The sequence below is a fragment of the Eulemur rufifrons genome, chromosome 14 (genome assembly GCF_041146395.1).
Source record: "Eulemur rufifrons isolate Redbay chromosome 14, OSU_ERuf_1, whole genome shotgun sequence".
NCBI classification, from domain to species: Eukaryota; Metazoa; Chordata; class Mammalia; order Primates; family Lemuridae; genus Eulemur; species Eulemur rufifrons.
Window position 1 is genome coordinate 27,504,869 of NC_090996.1, and position 19,533 is coordinate 27,524,401.

Below are 19,533 nucleotides of genomic sequence, written 5' to 3' on the forward strand. Positions count from 1 at the left end.
TTGTTTGTTGTACCGTTCCCCCGTGATTCTATAAAGTCTTAAGGAATGGGACCAACCAGTTGAATGTCCAGTGACTGGCATGGCCCCTGTCATAGAGAGGGTGCTCAGAACATACTTGCTGGAATGGGTGAAGGAGGCCGAGTTGCATCTGCTTGTGGGGTTGGAGGGGCAGGCTTATGGTGGACGTGGCGTTTGATCTGCGCTGGGCTGGTAGATGGGATCGCAGCAGAAAGAACTGGTAGAATGGAGAGTGCACCCAGAGGAAGTGGGGCGAGGAGGGGGACGGTATGGGGTGTGTTGGAGGAGCAGGTAGTGGTCCGTCTTGGAGAGAGCCCATGGTATGGCTTGAGCAGGGTTTCTCAACCTCAGCATTATCAATGTTATGGGCTGGATGATTCTGTGTTGTGGGGCCCTGCCCTGCATGTTGTGGGGTGTTTAGCAGCATCCCTGGCCTGTATCCACTGGATTCCAGTAGCACCATCCACTTCCCAGTGGGACATCCAAAAATGTCTCCAGACATTGTCAACTGTCAGAATCATCCCTGGCTAACAGGACTGGTGCCACCGGTTGGTCTAGTGGGCCCAGTGATATATTTAGCTGGAAGAGCTTTGGGCTCATCCCTGAGTGCCAGAATGAGCGGGAATCCATTGACATCTTCACTTATCTCTTCCCCAAATATTTACCGATGCCTCCCGAGTGCCAGGACTGAGTGACACATGCTGACAATATGCTGGAAAGGGAAAGCAAACAGGGGCCTTCCCTGGAGCTTCGAGGGTAGTGGCCCTTTAGCCAGGGATTTGATGATCTGGATCAGGGTTTAGGAAGGGACAATGGCAGGACTGCCCGAGATGGACTGGAGTCGGGAGAGCTGCAGGGAGCTGTTCTCACAGCCCCTTGCTCCCCAGGTGGGAATCGTGGGGACCTGGCCCAAGAGGAGGGTGGTGGCAGGGACCGGAAGGCAAGGCCACTGCAGGGGATGTTGTAGCCATGGAATGCCAAGACCTGGCCGGCCACCTGTATGCAGTGACTCACGATCCTAAGATCTATATAGATTGGTGGTCTAGAGATGTTGGTGGCAAAATCAGGGACATCTGAAGAAGGAGCCAGTCTGTTTTTGTTTGCTTTTTATTGATTGATTGAGACAGGGTCACGTTGCCTGGGCTAGAGTGCAGTGGCGTCATCATAGTTCACTGCAGCCTCAGGCTCCTGGGCTCACTGATCCTGCCTCGGCCTCCTACATAGCTGGGGGCTCCCATGCCCAGCTAAGTCTTTTTACTTTTTGTAGAGACAAGGTCTCGCTGTGTTGTTCAGGCTGGTCTCAAACTCTTGGCCTCAAGCGATCCTCCAACCTTGGCCTCCCAAAGGGCTGGGATTACAGGCATGAGCCACTGTGCCCGGCGTGGAGAAGGAGCTGGTCTTGAAGTAAAGATGAAGAATTTGCCTATGACAGTGTTGAATTTAATGTACTGATGGGACAAGCTGGGAGCTTGGACATATCCAAGAAAAAAAAAAACACGTAATACTGTGTTCTACTCATTTTTAAGTTAATTTTATGGTTTTCTAGTTAAGTAGAGAAATGCAACCCCTTGGTATTTCCAATTCATGTATGGTTTTGAGTCAGGTAAATTACCAGGAGCCAAAACCTTGAATTCTTAAATGTTTGCACAATGTAATGACGTGGTGTCGTAGTGATAGGAGCCTTGTGATCAGACTGCTTGACCAGTATCTTTTTATCTCTGTCTTCCAAAAGGCAAACTGGATTTAGAAAACGTGACTTTTCTTTATGAAAATTAAGTTAAAGTAGCTATTTATCATTGTATTCTGCCTTGAATTATTTAAGGTTGTATACAAGTAACAGGTTTAGCACGTGGCGAGAGCACAAAGTATTACAGTATTAGGTCTGACTTAATGACATGGCTCACCCCCTGCCCCAGGCCTTCTTCTAGTTGGGTGATGAAAAACTGATTCATTTGCTTTTGGGAGTGCATTTATTATAGTTAGTCATTGATTAACTGGTAATAGCGAAAGGATCAATGAAATTTCTGATTCCTGGTATATATTAAAAAGTCAGTTTTCATTAGCAATTGACAAATATGCCCAAAAGGTGTAATAAAAATGAGAGAGGAAATATATTGGCAGAGACAAATCCAAGAAAACATTTCGTTTGTGATATTAAAAGTGCTGCTGCAAAAAGCAATTGGGATTTGAATATCTGTCTTTCAGGCAGGATACTGGCACATAAACAGAGTCTCATAGGAAGGATTAATGGTGAGGCATTGTGTGAATTTTTACAGGTTTTTAAGATTCTTCACTGCATGCAATTGCTTTGCACCGGATAATGTTTAAACAGACAACTCATAGGCCTTTTCTGCCCATAGTTTAATACCACCCAAAATTCACTATCCCTCAGTTTTGAAATATGATTTGACAGTGTCTTATCAGTTAGCTGAAATTAGGAAGTGTCCAGATCTTGTTATTCTCTATACAATAAAGGAATCTGATTTCCAAGGCCAGTTTTTCCTTTGAACATATTTCAAAATTACTTTTAAAATTTGATTTAGAAAATTATGGTAACTGTTTTTTTCAGGCTTTTCCTTTGGACAGACATAGGCACTCCTTGTTGGCTACCTCTTCTCTAAAATAATCTCACCCGTGTAATCAGCCGTCCTGAAATTGGACCTTCTGTGGTTGAATAAGCAAAGTTGGGGCCTGGTTTGCCCCTGAGTCTTTGTAGATCTCGATCAGTTTATTTGCCTTTGCTGGGTCTCCATCCAGTTTTCATGTTGTGAGCTGCCATATTGGAGAGGCCCACAAGGTAAGGAACTGAGGGCGGCCCCCAGCCAACAGCCAGCAAGGAACTGAGCCCTCAGCCGAATCCTCATAGGTGAGCTAGGAAGCAGATCCTGCCCTACGTGAGTCTTCAGACAAGACCTCAGGTTTGACCAACCCTTTGATTACAACTTTTGAAAGTTCCCAAGCAGAGGACTCAGCCATGCTGGAATCCCACAGAGACTATGACATAATAAATGTGGGTTGTTTTAAGCTGCTACATTTGTGGTAATTGGTTATATAGCAGTAGATAGCCAAATTACCATCTCTTTGAATTTGTTAAAAAAATTAACACATAAAAAGTTAAATTCATTGTGGACATTCTTATTCAGATGTAGGTGTTTTTTGTTTTGTTTTGTTTTTGAGACAGAGTCTCACTCTGTTGCCCAGGCTAGAGTGAGTGCCCTGGCGTCAGCCTAACTCACAGCAACCTCAAACTCCTGGGCTCAAGCAATCCTACTGCCTCAGCCTCCCGAGTAGCTGGGACTACAGGCATGCGCCACCGTGCCCGGCTAATTTTTTCTCTATATATTTTTAATTGGCCAGATATTTCTTTCTATTTAGTATAGACCGGGGCAGGGGGGGGGGGGGGGGGAGGGGCGTGTCTCACTCTTGCTCAGGCTGGTCTCGAACTCCTGACCTCCAGCGATCCACCCACCTCGGCCTTCCAGAGTGCTAGGATTTCAGGCGTGAGCCACCGCGCCCGGCCAGATGTAGGTGTTTTAGTTAAATAAATGTATGATTTACTGTGTATTAACGCTAAATACCCTAAAGGCATTATCCAGAGCTTTGTGTCAAATGTTTTAAAAGATTACAGTCTTGTTTTGGTACCATCGGGGTCAGAAATGAGACCTTAATTTGATGAACTTTTTTTTTTCCTATTCTCTCTATATGTACTTAGTGTGTCTCAAAATTCAACTTTGGCCTTATCATAGTTATCAATTAGGGCCCCTAATTGGGTTCTTCTTTTTTTTTTTTTTTTTTTTTTGAGAAAGAGTCTCTCTGTGTCACCCAGGCTGGAGTGCAGTGGTGTCATCATAGCTCACAGCAACCTCAAACTCCTGGGCTCAAGCGAGCCTCCTGCCTCAGCCTCCTAAGTTGCCACCACGCCAAGCTAATGTTTTCTATTTTTAGTAGAGATGGAGTCTTGCTCTTGATCAGGCTAGTCTCAAACTCCTGAGCTTTAAGCAATTCTCCTGCCTCAGCCTCCCGAAGTGCTAGGGATTACAGGTGTGAGCCACTGTGCCTGGCCCCTGACTGGATTCTTTTATCAATTTTGGCAGAAAAATACATACCTCTCTTCTGTGCTTTTGAAAACACGTGTGTGGGCTGTACACATACTTGCTCATGGGTGCTTTCATTGTACCCCAGGAAATCATGGAAAGTCTAGTATTAGAACTCACTAATTAATAATAATGAATTTCCTGATTTAAGTTCTTGCCTTTCAAAGAAACTTGACTTGGTTTTGAAAGGCAATCTAGATAGTATCGATAATAATACCAAGAATTATTTGGGGCCAAATACCCGACATAGGCAAAGACCTAAAAATGAACAGAAAAATATATAAAACCAAAACGAAATAAAAAATATACCACCACTAACAACAACAGAACCCCTCTGAAGTGTTATTTCAGTTTCGGAAACGAAAGTCACCCTGCTTCTGTTTCTTATCCAGCACAGTCAAGTTGCTGGTGAGTAGAGCACCTTGATTAGTTGCAGGCCAGAGCTTCTCAGACTTGGATGTGCACGCAGATCACCTGCGGATTTGGTAAAATGCAGATCCTGACTCAATAGGTCTGGGTTGGGGCCCGGGATTCTGCATTGCAGGCACGCTCCCAGGTGATGCTGATGTGAGGACGGAGTCTGGGGGCCCAGCCCTGCTCTCCCTGTGCCCATGAGCGGCGTGCTCCCTTGCTGCTCTCAGGTAACCCTCACCTTGTCTGTCTTCCTCAGCCTCCATTTCTAGCCGATTCCACTCCTTGATTAGGGTTGTCAGGCATTTACCATTTAACTGGGCAGTCTCATATTTAAGGTCTTTATCTAGGAAAGTTGGGGGGGAAACAACTGGATCCCTAAGTACCTTTTTTCAGCAATGACAAATGCTCTCATGTACCAAGGTGCTTTAGGGATGGCCCTCAGATTGGCCCTCAGTTTATGCAGACTTCTGTAGTTCAGAGTGCCAAAACAGGCTGTCAAGAGGGTTTCCAGAGATGCCGGACTATGCCAGGGGTAGACACTTGCTTCGCCCCGGAGGGGATGGTGTCACAAGCTGTCCCTGGCCCTTGTAGACATCTCTCAGCTAATACCTAGGCCCTGTCCTGGGGGTAACTGTGGACTTTGGTGAAATAATTCAGTGCAAATATTACTAAGAATTCATAATGTACAAAGCTGCCCTTTTTAGGGTTGAGACAGGTGTGCATTTACAAAAGAGTCCTCCTTCTAGAACTAAGCCCTGTAAGCCCCAAATATGTTTAATTCAGCCTTGATTAAAATTTAGATGAGACCAAAGACCACCAGCTTCTTCTGTAGCAGGAACCTCATGAGGATCCAGCTGCTTTTAAGAATGCAGAGCCCTGAGTCAGCAAATTACCTTATTAGATAGATCAATTAGATTGAGTACTGATGGGCGAGCTGTCATTCATTTTAGTTCGACTCTATTTATTTTGTGCCTTGTCATTATAAAATTGAGATTCTTAGGTTTTTACTAAGTAAACAAGTAATAATGAAAGATTTATTTTAATAGCTCCAAGGACTATTGATGTTTTGCAACTCTATTTGTCATGGGGAACTATTTGTTAAAACATTTGCTGTAGGGAGCTGTTTATAAACTCTGTTGTAGAAGGTTGATTTATGCTGCAGCCTTGGGGTGCCGATCACCTCCCTGATCTGGTTTTGATTAATTCATCCAGTTTAAACGACCCTGCAAACAGCCTCAGAAATAGGAATACAGCTAAAAGCATTCATCAGTGTAAAAAGGTTATTATGCAAGCTAAATAAGTGATGCCAACAATTAACTTTAAAACACAAAGAAGATTCTCAGTTTTTTTTTTTTTTTCTTTCCATGACACAGCATTCAGATCTTCAGGAAATCTCACTGTCTCCTCCTTGTCCCTTTATCTTCAGTGACTGGCTCATAGATCACTACTGTTAGGTAACCAGTTACCCCCAAACTTAGCAGCTTGCAACAGCAGATATGTAGTATCTTACAAGTTCCATCAGGAATCTGGGTGCAGCTCAGCTGCTGCAGTTCTCATAAGGCTTCAATCGAGGTGTCAGCTGGCGCTGTCACCGCATCTGAAAGCTTGATGGGGGAATATTCTCTTCCAAGTTCGAGCACATGGTTGTCAGCAGAATTCAGTTCCTCGTGGGCTGTTGGCCAGAGGCTTCCCTCTGTTTCTTGCCACCTTGGTCTCTCCATGGGACTATCCACAACATGGCAGCTTTTTACCTCCAGAGTGAGGGCTCCAAGAGAGAGAAAGGGAGAAAAGGAGAAAGAGAATGAAATTCATGGGTTTTTTTTTGTTTTGTTTTGTTTTGTTTTTTGCCTACTCTCTGAAGGGACATCCCATCACTGTATTCTCTTTTATTAGAAGCAGGTTGCTAGGTGTAGCCTCTACTAAAGGGGAGAGGGTTGCACGAGGATGTAAGATCACAAGGCGGGATCTTTGGGGCTTAGAGTCTTTCTGCATCAGAAAGACATCTTTCGTGGGGTACAATGTAAGGGCTGAGTGGGTGAGAGTTGGCTGGATCCTTCTGCCCCTGCTGGATGTGCCGGATCTCTGTCCTCAGTGAGCCCCGCACCCCAGGGTTTTGTGCAGTCCTCGTTCAGAGTTCTGGCTGGTTGTGATTCACTTGAACATCTGTGCAGTCGGTTGAGGACTGGTGGGTTAATGTGCATGTATATTTTGTTCTATAATGTGTGTAAAGGTATTTTCGCTTGTTCTCATGTTTTGTAAAATTCTGAAAGAGGAATTAAGAAGAGAAAGGTGGCCTGAAGCCAGAGTCCACTCTCAGGTGATAGTAAGCTCAGTGTGGTGGGTGGGAAGGTAGCCATGGAATTTTAGAAGGTTACCACCGGCTCATTCTTGCCATTTAGATCTCAGTTTAAATGTCATCACCTCAGAGAGCCCTTTCCTGTCCATCTAATTTAAATTAGCCGTCACCTCACTCTTAATTCTCTTCATGTCCCTCAGCACTCTCAGACTCTCTTCTCTGCTTGTTTACTTGTTATTCATCTTCTGTCTCCCGCACAAGAACTGAGCACCAGGAGAGCAGGGACCTCATCCTCGTGGTCCCCCTTGTGTCTCCAGCACCTCGCACGGGGCCTGGCAAACCACAGGCTCTCAGTAGATACTTATTGAATGGACGAACATATCAAACACATGGACATGAAATGATTCCAAGGACCTTTTTGGAAATTATAGTATCATTATGACTTCCAAAGGAAATGACATTTATTCCATTAACATGCATAATACATTACTTTATTAAGAAGAAAACAGCCTCAAGGGTACAGGGTAGTTTTGTCCCTGCCACTCAGTGCTTGTGGGCTGTTCAGCAAATCCTGTCACCTGCCTGGACCTCAGTTTCCTTGGAAGGTGAACACAGGGGCTGAAGACTGGGGATCCTCAGACCGTGATCTGTCCGTCACCTGACCCAGCTCAGGCAGTGGACGTTCCAGACGCTGCTCCTTGAGAACGGCTCTGTTTTTCGTGTTTTCAACGTCGGTCTGCCACGTGAGGTTTTGATTGAAGAAAGGATTCTGTGGCCAAAAAAAGAAAAGTTTGAAACCCATAGAGTTTCCATGCTCACTAGTGGCCATTCCAGGTCTGCCCAGGCAGGCACCCGTGGCAGATCTGGGGTGTGAGGGTAGAGACCCGAGGCCCGCCAAGCTTCAGTCCAGCAGAACCAACCGGAAGAGCAAGGCAGATGGTGTCAGGTGACCTAGAGCCCTCTCCACCCCCAGCCTCATGCCCTGCTAATGCCCACATCGTGCTGCCTTTGCAACGTCACGCACTCCTTTCGAGATTTCCTTTTGGCACCGCTCTTCCCACCAGATAGCCAGAGCTTCAGAGCGCCAAGGTTTACAATTAAAATTCTGTCACACTCCCCCGAAACGGTGCAAATGGTGCCATGAAACCTGGCAGAAAAGATTTATAAGCTACTTCACTTCACCTAGTAATTTAAATATAATACTTCTGGCAGCATTCGATTTTGGGCATTTTTAATTCTAATTAAAAAACTATGACTGAGCATTCATATCCTCTATACCGTATTCTGTTGTGTCTCTGCGCTTCCCGTCTGGCTCGTAAACAGACAGCTTGGTCGCGTGGCTGTAGCAGCCCACATGCGTTTTCCTGGCCTTTGGGAATCACCGGGTCCCAGGCATAATTAGTATAAATCAAAATCCTCTAGACTATGACAGGAAAATGGTATGTTTGAACAGCAGGTTATTAAAATGACCTACTTAATTTAAGAAAAATATTGTATCCACTTGCATGGTAACCTGGTTGCTCTCCCTGGCAGATTTTACAACGTTTCTCCCTCTCTCCTCTTTTCTTTTTTTTTTCTTTTTTTCTTTTTTTTTTAAAGACAAGGAAAGGGAATGGAAGGGTCCATTCTACTTCATCCAAGGTGCAGACCCGCAGTTTGGACTGATGAAGGCCTGGTCCACCGGGAACTGCGACAGCGGCGGTGACAAGTGGCAGCAGGAGATCCGTCTAACCGAGCAAGCCGTGCAGGCCATCAACAAGCTGAACCCCAAACCCAGGTTCTTTGTTCTGTGTGGCGACCTCGTCCACGCCATGCCAGGTGAGCCTTGGGTTGTCACTCGTGACCTTTCCTCCTCCAGCCAGTCGTGTCCTCATTTGGGCAGGAAGGAAAAAAAAAAAAAAAAAAAGATTTTGCTCCGGGGACATCTTTATGCAGTAATAGCCCATTCTTTCCCTTCGTGACTGTTGCGGTATCATTGAGCATCAGAAAATGCACACTCATTTTATATTTAGAGTTTGGCGAGATTAATCACTGTAATTAGGCAGAACTACAGTTCTGAGGATCTGAGCTTCGTACGGAAAATGAGACAGATGCCCACGTATCACCTTTCTGCATTTCCAGGGACAAACTTGAACTGCTTCCAGATACCATATCCATAAATGTAATCTTCTCGTTTCCTTTCTTCTTAACGCTTTTATTTCTCCTGTATTTGTTGGTGCTTTTTTGGTTGCAAGTGATAGAAACCCAATTTAAACTGGATTAAAATATTTTTTAAAGGTATGTGTTGCCTCATGGGGCTGTAAAGTCCAGGGGCAGATCTGGGCTTCAGGTACAGCTGGATCCAGGGGTTCAGAGGTTGTTAATAGCACTTGATCTCTCCGTCACTGAGCTCTTCTTTCCTCTTGGTTGACTTCGTTCGCATGCAGGCCCTCTCTAGATAGTGCCTCCTGAAAGCTCGAGGTTTATATCCTTTTTATATTATAGAAACCACAACAGAAAGACAGCACCTTATTCTTGGTGGTCCATGCAAAGTCCCGGACCAGTTCTCATCTGGCTCATACCTACTGCCATAGTGTGGGGTCAGCTCCACTACAACCACATGGTCTGGAGAACAGGATGGTTTCTCTAAAAAAAAAGAGAGAGAGAGAGAGAGAGAGAGAGATGCTGCAAATACATACTTTCTAGAACTCTCTTCCTTTTTTTTTTTTTTTTTTTCCCTACTCTGACGTCCCCTCCTAGGCAACAATAGAGTCCAGTGAGCAAGTTAAAAAGCAAATGGAAAGTGCCCCTGTCCCTCAGGGAGGCAGAGATGACCCGAAGACCATTGCAGAAAATACAGCAGTGGCTGTGGGTGTCTGCCTGTGGCTAACTTCACCTTGCAAACCAAGGCTTTTAGTCCTGCTATGATGTTTAACTCCTTTGGAAGCTGAGGCACCCTGCAGGAAGCCTGGGTGCATTAGTTCTTCCCCACTGAGGCTCTCTCCTCTGGTAGCTCCCCTTTCCAGAACAAAACCCAGAACGAAGATGCAAGAATGGAAAAAGGGCAGCCCAGAGTTGCTCTCTCTTAAAGTCCAGGGCATGTAGCCAGCAGGGAGATCCCTCAGACCTCCCCTCCTTCCCAGCTTGCTGGTATTTTACACAGAGCCATGTATGTAGACACACCCATGTCACTTAGTCCCACCAGGTAGAACCCTGTGATGTCCTCCCTGATGAAGCAGCTGTCCTGGCAGGAGGCAGGACAGGCAAGAAGGGGCATGAAGGCAGTGGGCGAAGACCTGAATTATAACTCAGGTGGCTGAGACGCCAGCCCATGTCTGCCACTGATGCACTAGGTGAGCATGTGCAAACCCCTCATCTTCTGAGAGCCTCAGATCCTGAGCCAAGAGCCCATTAAAACATGAGGAATTTAAAACCTCAACAGTCTGGGGCTACAGGGATAGACAATTCCATACCTTCGTACAGGTGATGAACACCTCAGCAGCTTGGTACAGAAACAAGGATGGTCCCAAATTTTGTTCTGTTGAGAGGTCAAATCTTAGCTGCTCATAAACTTGGTCACCTTTGATGACTCTTGTCCTAGGGTGCTGAGATTGTATAATATTGAAGTGACTACAAAATGCCTTGGCTTCTAAAGGAGTTAGAAATCATAGCAGGACTCAGAGCTTTCTCAGGTGAAACAAGGTAATATGTTGACCAAACTGATTAATACTACTTCCAAAAGGTCTGATTTTGAGTTCACCGGTTTCTTCGGGATTCTATGGCCCCGTGTGCACATCACCTAGAGCTCTCACTCTGGACTGCACAGGGAGCAAACTTCTGCTTTTATTGGACGTGAAATTAAGATTTCAAATTTAGTGTTTTTTGGTTCAGTGGTTTTTTTCTCTTTGAAAACAGAATATTATGGGGCTCCCTAGAATTATATAACATGTTCTCAGAGATGTTTACCAAACTTGTTCTGAATTCTGCTAATGTATTCAGTCATATTTCAAAATCAGATTTAAAATAAAAGCTTTCCATGCGATTACATTGCTTCTTAAGTAAAATATACTGAGCATAAATTAAACATTGTAAATTGAAAGATAATCGTTTTTATGATCAGCCCTACCAGTTGGTCAGAAGACTTTGTAAATGTGAATTGGCAAACTTTTGAACATGTATTTTATATTCAGTGTGACTCAAGCAGAATTCATAATCTATTCTGAAGATTTGGACCGTTCTGTAGGGTTTTAACTGAGCCAGTGAAAGGGCTGTAACTGTTTTGAATATTGTCGTCTGAGATTAAGCAGAACATTTTAAAATTAGTTACCATTTTTTAATATGCAATAGGTGGCTTCCCTCTCATTTAGCTCACATGCAGCAGTAGACACTAGGAAAGTAATTATTTGCTTTGACTACTTAGCACATTGTTAATTATCAAATGCATATATTAATAGGCAAATATAATCAGAAAGCATATTTTAAGTCTACCATAAATAATATCTTGGGCCAAGTAGATTTAGGTTCAAAATGGAGAAAAAGAGCTTTCAGAGTAATGCTCTTTTTAATGAAAGTAATAATATGCTTTTCCATTATAAATATCCTTTATAATATTCATTCATCTATAAACATTTATTACGTGCAAACTATAATAAGTGCCAGTTACAGTGCTGGATGCTGTGGGTATAAAGTGGAAATGAGAGACCAGGTGCTGATAAGAGTCTGGTGAGGGAAGAAAGAAAAATGGGTGTTAAGAGGAGTCCTTCCTGCCAAGCCCGTAGGAAAACCCCTGAGAAATGCAAGCTGCTTCGTTTCAGACAAAGTCCATTTAGTTTTGAAACACGTTTTCATTCTGCAAACATCTTTTTGGTTATCTTGGTGTTTTCTTGTCTTATGAAGCTTCTCTGTGGGATAAGCCATATTGTACGTAGCAAATGAAGATTTGTACAAATACCGAAACCATTGATTTTCATCCTTTACTCCTAAGCCCAGGGTTACTCTTGTCAGTCCCACTGATGCTGAGGCATCGACCCACGGATACTGTCCCCAGGAGCCTTGTTAGATTTCAACAATTATGTGTAAAGCTGACAGATTGGAATGGGATTGTACAATTAGGGAGCCAGAGATTCCTTGGAGCCTCTAGCATAGTTTGTTAAAAACACACACACGTCCATCCGTGTTTATTAAAAATTGCCGTCAGCACACAAAACAGATGATATGGGGTGAATTCTTCCATTGATACAAAGTCTCCCCAAAGAGTTCTGTATGTTCTGACCTCTGCTTGGGCGACTATTACGTGATTCAGTTGAAGTTGTCGGTAGCCTCGGGAACTCCTCTGTTCTGGGAAGGGAGGCAAGTTTGCATTGGCGTTATTCTAATGGATGGTGTGTTTGTTTCCTATTGTTGCTGTAAAAAGTTACCACAAACGTAGTGACTTCAGACAACACATATTTATTCTCTTCTCAGTCTGGAGGTCAGAAGTCCAGCATGGGTCTGCGGAGGTATATTTCTTCTAAAGGTTCCAGCTTCTAGAGGCTGCCTACATTTCTTGTCTCATGTCCCTTCCTCCATCTTCACAGCCAGCAGCCTTGCATCTTCCCTCCTCTCTGACCTCTGCTCCATCCTCTCATGTTCTTTTATTTCTCTGCCTCGTCTGCTGTCCTCTTATGAAGACCTGTTTGTTTATACTGGGCACATTCCGATAACCCGTGATAATCTCTCGATCTCAAGATCTTGAGCTTAATCACATTTGCAAATTCTCCTTTTGCCATATAAGGTAACATATTCACAAGTTCCAGTGGTTAGGATGTTGAACATTTTTGAGGGACACCGTTCAGCCTGCCACAGTGGTACGGGAGGGAATTCAGGGTCTGTCATCTGCCAGGAACTGTGCTGCTAGCGCACCTACTTGTTACGGTCTGGCAAAGCAGGCGTCACTGTTATTTCCAGTTTGCCTGATGGGGAAACTGGCTCAGAGCAGTGAATTACTTTTCCCAAGGCCATTTTGCTTGTAAGTGGGTGACTCAAGTTCATCTGTTTCCAAACCTCACACACTTCCCCGTGCAGCCTGGCCGCTCACAGGGTGGTCCCCGGAGCAGCGGCTGGAGCTTGTCACATGTGCAGAATCTCTGCACCCCATAGATTTCCTGGGTCAGAATCAGCATTTTAACAAGGTCCCCAAGTGAGTCTTATGGACAATAAGGTTTGAGAAGCAGTTACAAGTTGAACATCCCTAATCGGAAAGTTTGAAATGCTCCAGCACCTGAAACTTTGTGAGCACTGACATGATGCCACAGTGGAAAATTCCACACCTCTGGTCCCAAGCATTTCGGATAAGAGATGCTCAACATGTAATAGTGATATTGAACATGATGTTTAACAGTCCAGAAAAAGTGCCTATAGATGACAAGGTAAAAATGTGTGTCTTAGTCTATTTTCTTTTGCTTGTAACAGAATATATGAAACAGGGTGATTTATAAGAACTAAAATTTATTTCTTACAGTTATGGAGGCTGAGAAGTCCAAGGTTGAGGGCCTGCATCTGGCAAGGGCCTTCTTGCTTGTGGGGACTCTCTGCAGAGTCCCGAGGTGGCACAGGGTCTCACATGTCAAGGGGGCTGAGAGTGCTAGCTCAGGTCTCTCCTCCTGTTCTTAAAAAGCCACCGGTCCCGCTCCAGTGATAACCCATTAATCCATGACTGGATTAACCTATTCATGAGGGCTCTGCCCCACCTCTCAAAGGCCCCACCTCTCAATACTGCCACATTGGGTGTTAAATTTCAACATAACTTTTGGAGGGGGACAGATATTCAAACCATAGCAATGTATCATGTGATGGGCTATTGAAGGACTAGAGCAACGTGCATTCATAACAGAACAAGAAATCATGTCAGTTTATAAAATCAAAGAGAGACTTCTTAACAAAAACTGTTGTTAATTAAGGCAGATGACTCTGGAGGAAGCATTTTAAAAAGCCATCCAGCAGCATGCCTCCTCATCCTCAGAGGACTCACTTCCTGGTCCCTCAACTGTTTCTGATGTTCCTTCTCACCAAAAAATGAAACACAGCATACATTAACCTTTTAATCAAAACACAGCATCGTAGGCAGAGACTGAAAGCCTGCCATTGTTTGTTGTCACTGCTGCTTAACAGCCGAGACCGGGATCCTGGTGATGCTACTGTGCTGCTTAGTTGCCCTGAACACATTGTTTTTTCCCCGTATTAATGGTATGTCATAGTTTTTACTGCTAGGTACTTACATGTGAACACGTGTTAGAAAATGATTGCTTATCGGTAGCATGTAAATTCAGAGTCAGGGATGATGGTGATGCCAAACAACCACAGATTGTTCGCGTGGATAGCTGAGACAATGTCATCTTTGCTTTCCGATGATTCAACGTACACACACTTTGTCTCATGCACAAAATTATTAAAAGTGTTATATAAAATTACCTTCAGGCTATGTGTATAAGGTGTATATGAAACGTAGATGAATTTCGTGTTTAGACTTGGGTCCCATCCCCAAGATATCTTTTTATATATATGCAAATATTCCCAAGTCTGAAAAAATCCGAAATCCAAGTCCCAAGAGTTTCAGATGTGATACTCAGCCTGTGCTAAACTACACAGAAAAAAACTATGTTTTTTTCTTTTCAGTGTATTAGATATAATTTTTGTGTGTATGCAAATGGCTTGTGAAAATTCCTTTTGACTGCTAAAGATAATGGTGTTTAGCAAGAGAACCATCACTCCTTTAGACTTACCCTGCTCAGCTTTCAAGGGAAATGCTTTAAGTTTATAGGTTTTGTTTTGCTTTTTACATAGCAATTTGAACAAAACGGGATGACCTCTCCTATGCAGAACTTTCAAAACAGCACTTTAATGTTCAGGAAAACAACCCTGCATATTTGCTTTGAAAGGATCTTTATGTGTGATATTCAGGAGAGCTACAACTTGTTCTTTGATTTAGGTCATGTGCTTGTACATAATCCCTTATCTGTGCTTCCAAAGTTCAGAAAGCTCTGGAAACTAAGAGTTTTTTTTCTTAAGTTTGAAACTAACACGGTTGGCAGCAAAAGTGCCCTGAACTGACATGAGGCTATTTATAGTCTTTATTTATCCTACTTAGTGAGAACAGGTATATGTTTTGCTAGTGAAATATTACTGGTTTCATTACAGGGTACTGCCCAAGCCTCAGCTGGGGGTGTTATTTAATATGTGCTTTATGCTCCACTTACCATTCTAAAGTTTGAAAAACTCCAAAGTTCAAATGAGGTCTGGCACGTTGGGTTTTGTATAAGAACTTATGGATCTACACAAGTAATACCTTTGGATTTATAGGTGAAGAAGCCTTTCATCACTAGAGTCAGAAGGCTTTCCCCTCGTTGTGATTTAAAGTAGCTCCCCAAGTTAACTTCTGCACATCCATTGCACGGTAGAACCACATTTTCAAAGTTAAAAGGGTCCCAGACGTCTTGTATTTAAATTTTTGGGACTATTTCTCTTGGTAGCAAAGTGACTCAATACGACAATGGAATTGAATTCAGAAATGCTTCCAAAAAATTGGGGGAGAGGATGCGTGCACAAAAGTGATATTTGCTATAGATAAGTACGGAATAATCCACTTAGGTGGAAAAGTCTGAACCTCAAGGTAAAGACGGGTGGGACTTCTGCACATCAACGGAGTAGTGGTTAAGAATGGGAGATGCTGTGGGAGTGCAAGGTAGAATTACTGATAAATAGGCTCGTGCCTTTCCATCGGGAGAAAGGCCGGAGTGAGACCTGAGAAGTTCTGTTTCATCTAGCGTGGTAACCCTTCATCTTAAATGAGCTGTGAAGGGCTGGGCCAACGTCCTCATCAGAGCAGCCATGGCCAAATGACCACCAAGACCCCTTCTGTGCTTAGAGGTGTCTAATTCCATGATGAAAGTATAGAATTGGGAAGTAAAGCCATTGAGCAAAGATGGAATGCTTTGGTGTGCTGTGCTGGGCTTCAAGCAAAGAGTGGAGCCATTTGTCCCTCTGCTGTTCACACAATCCAGGAAGGCTGGTGTTCATTTTCCTGCAGTTGGGCAGGAACAAACACACGAACATAATTCTGGTACAAGACAGACTAAGATAAGTAAAGCCTCAGAGGCGTGATTTTGAAAACCAAAGCCAGGATTAAGACTCTGGCCAGGAAAGGGCCTTATCTCATTCCTCCAGTGTCTACAAGTTCACTTCCCCCAAGCTTAGTTCCAAGTTCCTAAAGGGCAGTGGGGGTGTGCGTCTGTTTTGGCATGTATTTTCATCTAGTGCCCAGTGAAAGGCACATGGAAGATATTCAGTGAATGCAGGTCAAATAAATCATGGTATGTTCCCCTTGATCCTTAGCAAGCAGCCAGCAACATGGTAAGCACCCACTACTAATTACTGGAGTAGATGAGTAAATAATTCATTTATTTAACAAATCTGTATTAAGCACCTATTTTGTGCCAGGCACTCTTCTGAAGTTTGTACTACTATGTTAGTAAATCACCTAGAAATACAGATACACAGAAACATGAAATTCTTCCCTTTTTTTTAATTCTAATCTTTGCTAGCATTCAAACTAGGGTAGATGTGGACCTGTTTTATTGTTATTTTATTAGATTTTTAAATTATACAAGTAATACGTGAATGCGTTCTCTTTGTAAAGGTTTAAAATCTGTACCTGAAATAAACATTGACACCGCACCCCACCCCGGCACCAAGTGCTTCCCTTGGGGTCATTTTATGTAAGTTATCTTTTCTTAAATACAAAGGTGACCATACTGTGCACACTGTTCTGTGATTTACTTTTTCCCTTTCCATCTGTCTGGAAAATCTTTTTGTGTCGGTACCTGTAGATTTATGTCAGCCTTTTAATAACTGCATTGCCTTCCATGGATGGGAATCTCATAATCGGTTAGTCCTCTCTCCTGGTCATAACTAGGGGTGATGATCTTGTGATAACTCCAGGTTGGAGCTAATCTAAGTAGTGCTGCTGTGGGCATCCTCAGACGTGCTCTTGTGTAGTCAGGTAAGTATTTCTTTAGGCTTGAAGTGGGTTGGCTGGGTCTGGGATCTTGTCTGGATTTGCACTGAGTGAACGAACACTAGCCAGTTTGCTCTGCAGTTCCCTGGGGTTCATCTCTCAGCAGCAGGGACTTTGCTGCCATGTTATCTCTTACGTAACTGACAGGCTCAGTTCCTGTCATGTAAGTGGTTGGTTCCTGCGCTGCCTACCGCGCAGAAAATGCTCAGAGAGTTGCCATTAAATGGGAACTCTTGGCCGGGCGCGGTGGCTCACGCCTGTAATCCTAGCTCTCTGGGAGGCCGAGGTGGGCGGATCGTTTGAGCTCAGGAGTTCGAGACCAGCCTGAGCAAGAGCGAGACCCCATCTCTACTAAAAATAGAAAGAAATTATATGGACAGCTAAAAATATATATAGAAAAAATTAGCCGGGCATGGTGGTGCATGTCTGTAGTCCCAGCTACTCGGGAGGCTGAGACAGGAGGATCGCTTGAGCCCAGGAGTTTGAGGTTGCTGTGAGCTAGGCTGACGCCACGGCACTCACTCTAGCCTGGGCAACAGAGTGAGACTCTGTCTCAAAAAAAAAAAAAAAAAAAAAAAAAATGGGAACTCTTTTGTCCACATTAACTTAGGATCTGTTTGTTTGTTTTTCCAAAAAGCAGCTCAGTTAAATCACATTCATTTCCTCAGCTGTATAATTAGCTTTGGCTCCAAGAAACGCCTAGATTTAAAGACAATTCACCATACAGTTTAACATAGGAAACATAAAAGGAGAGTTATATGCAAGAAGGTGACTCCTTAGTTGAAATATCACGAGGCCCCGGAATGGGCCGGGGCTGTCAACGCTCAGATTTTCCAGCAGGACGTGTGGCCCGAATGCTGAGCAGGAACCTGGGAGCAATCAGCCAAGCCCCTCGCCTCTGCGCTCCTTCACACCCATTATAAGCGCCGTGAAAGCATCCAAGCAATCAGTGACAATACCTCCCTTCTGCTGAGGCTGATTAAAAGTGGTTTGGACTAATTTACCTAATATTACTAATTAGGGAACTTGGAGCATTACTTGAAAAGTTGTTTCTGATTAGGTGTGTGATCATCCTTCCGCCTGTGTCAGCACTTGCCACGTGGCCACATGGCAGAGGAGGCGCCCCCGGCTGCTGGCTTTGTCAACCCTTTGTTCCCAGCCACGGCGTTTTAACCCATGTTGTGCCTCAGACCAGGTTGTTGAAGCCCCTGGACCCCATCTCAGAATGTTTTTAAATACATAAAATACATAGGATTTCCAAAGAAACCAATTACATTGAAATACAGCAATGAAAATATTTTAAAAATTATTTGACATGATAACATACATGCTTCTGTGTTGCTCTGTTAGATAGCACAGTCCGACAGCAGGGCTAATAACTGCCATAGTTTCAAAGTGGTGATGAGCTTGATATTCTGAGGTTTCTGCAACAACGGTAATGTGGTAAGAAAAACCCGGGTGATTTCTGTTGGGCATAAAGTCACAGGGGCATTAATACCTCTGTGATTTTTTTACTGATTTCATCATAGAGGAAGATGCTAAATATCAGATAGAAGTTGGTGATAATCTAGTTTTCTTCCCATCCAAGTTCACAGGATGAACCCCAGATCCGTGTGGCCCCAGATTAAAAGCCCACATCCACCTGCACGTGTGCACAGACTCTTACTCTGTGATTTGTTGGCGCCGCTTCCTCATAGTCAGCATGTGGGTATCATAATTGACCGAAGTATCTACTCACTGGCAGAAACTCAACCTTTACGTAAAGTCCAGAAGTTGTCTTAATCGTAGCTAGGAAAATGTGGATGTTTGATTATTCGATGAAAAGAAACGACAGGACCTGAACGACAGGGACTGGTTCACAGTTGCCTTCTGATTAAGGGGGCTGGGGGCAAGCTTCCATAATCTTTCTGCCTGGTTTGCAGAGTTTGAATCAAAAACTTACAATTGAGAGAGGCTCGCCTTATTTGTTTGTTCTGTGAAGCATTTGAGAAGGTTTAAAATGAACAAAAGCACACAATAGAAAAAGTATAAGAAATAAACAAATATAGGTCAGGGCCAAAGAAAATAAAAGTTCCTGTAGGAAGTCAAGTCCAGAGGCAGAAACAGAGAGGCAGATCTTAGGCATCCTTGTGGTTGATACAGTTAAGTATCAGAGGGAGACCAGAGTTGTCAAAGAGAGAAAATCTTACCCATATGTAAGAAGAACACAGCTTTTCTTAGAAAATCTTAGCTTTAAAAGCAATTTTTAATGAAGATTTCCTTCTGAGGCACTAAGTAATACAGTCTCCAAAAGGGGGATTTCCAGGGCAGGTTTCTTAACCTGGGTGCGAGGTCCATGAACAGACTTCATCCAGCCAGTGAGCCCCGTGAAACTGGGCAACGTCCAGTTTATTCGCATAGAAGGTTTGGAGGGTAGAGTGGGGAGAAGGTCCATAGCTTTAGTCAGATCCTTTAAGGGCTCTGTGATGGTTAATTTTATGTGCCCACCTGACTGGGCTAAGGGGTGCCCAGATAGGTCGTAAGACATTATTTCTGGGTGTGTCTGTGAGGGTGTATCTGGAAGAAGTTAGCATTTGGATTAGTGGAGTGAATGAAGAAGATCTGCCATCACCAGTGTGGGCAGCATCATCCAATCTGCTGAAGGCCCAGATAGAACAAAAAGGTGGAGGAAGGGCGAATCT

At 43.8% G+C, this 19,533-nt stretch overlaps 1 protein-coding gene across 4 annotated transcripts in view; it reads left to right on the forward strand.

Moving 5' to 3' along the window:
- CPPED1 (calcineurin like phosphoesterase domain containing 1) overlaps positions 1-19,533 on the forward strand; it is a 96,768-nt gene that overhangs the window by 11,530 nt on the left and 65,705 nt on the right. For all 4 annotated transcript variants that reach the window (XM_069486111.1, XM_069486107.1, XM_069486108.1 and 1 more), the window contains exon 2: positions 8,422-8,640. In XM_069486111.1, coding sequence (XP_069342212.1) covers positions 8,422-8,640 — 219 coding nt within the window. The remainder of the gene's footprint in view (positions 1-8,421; positions 8,641-19,533) is intronic.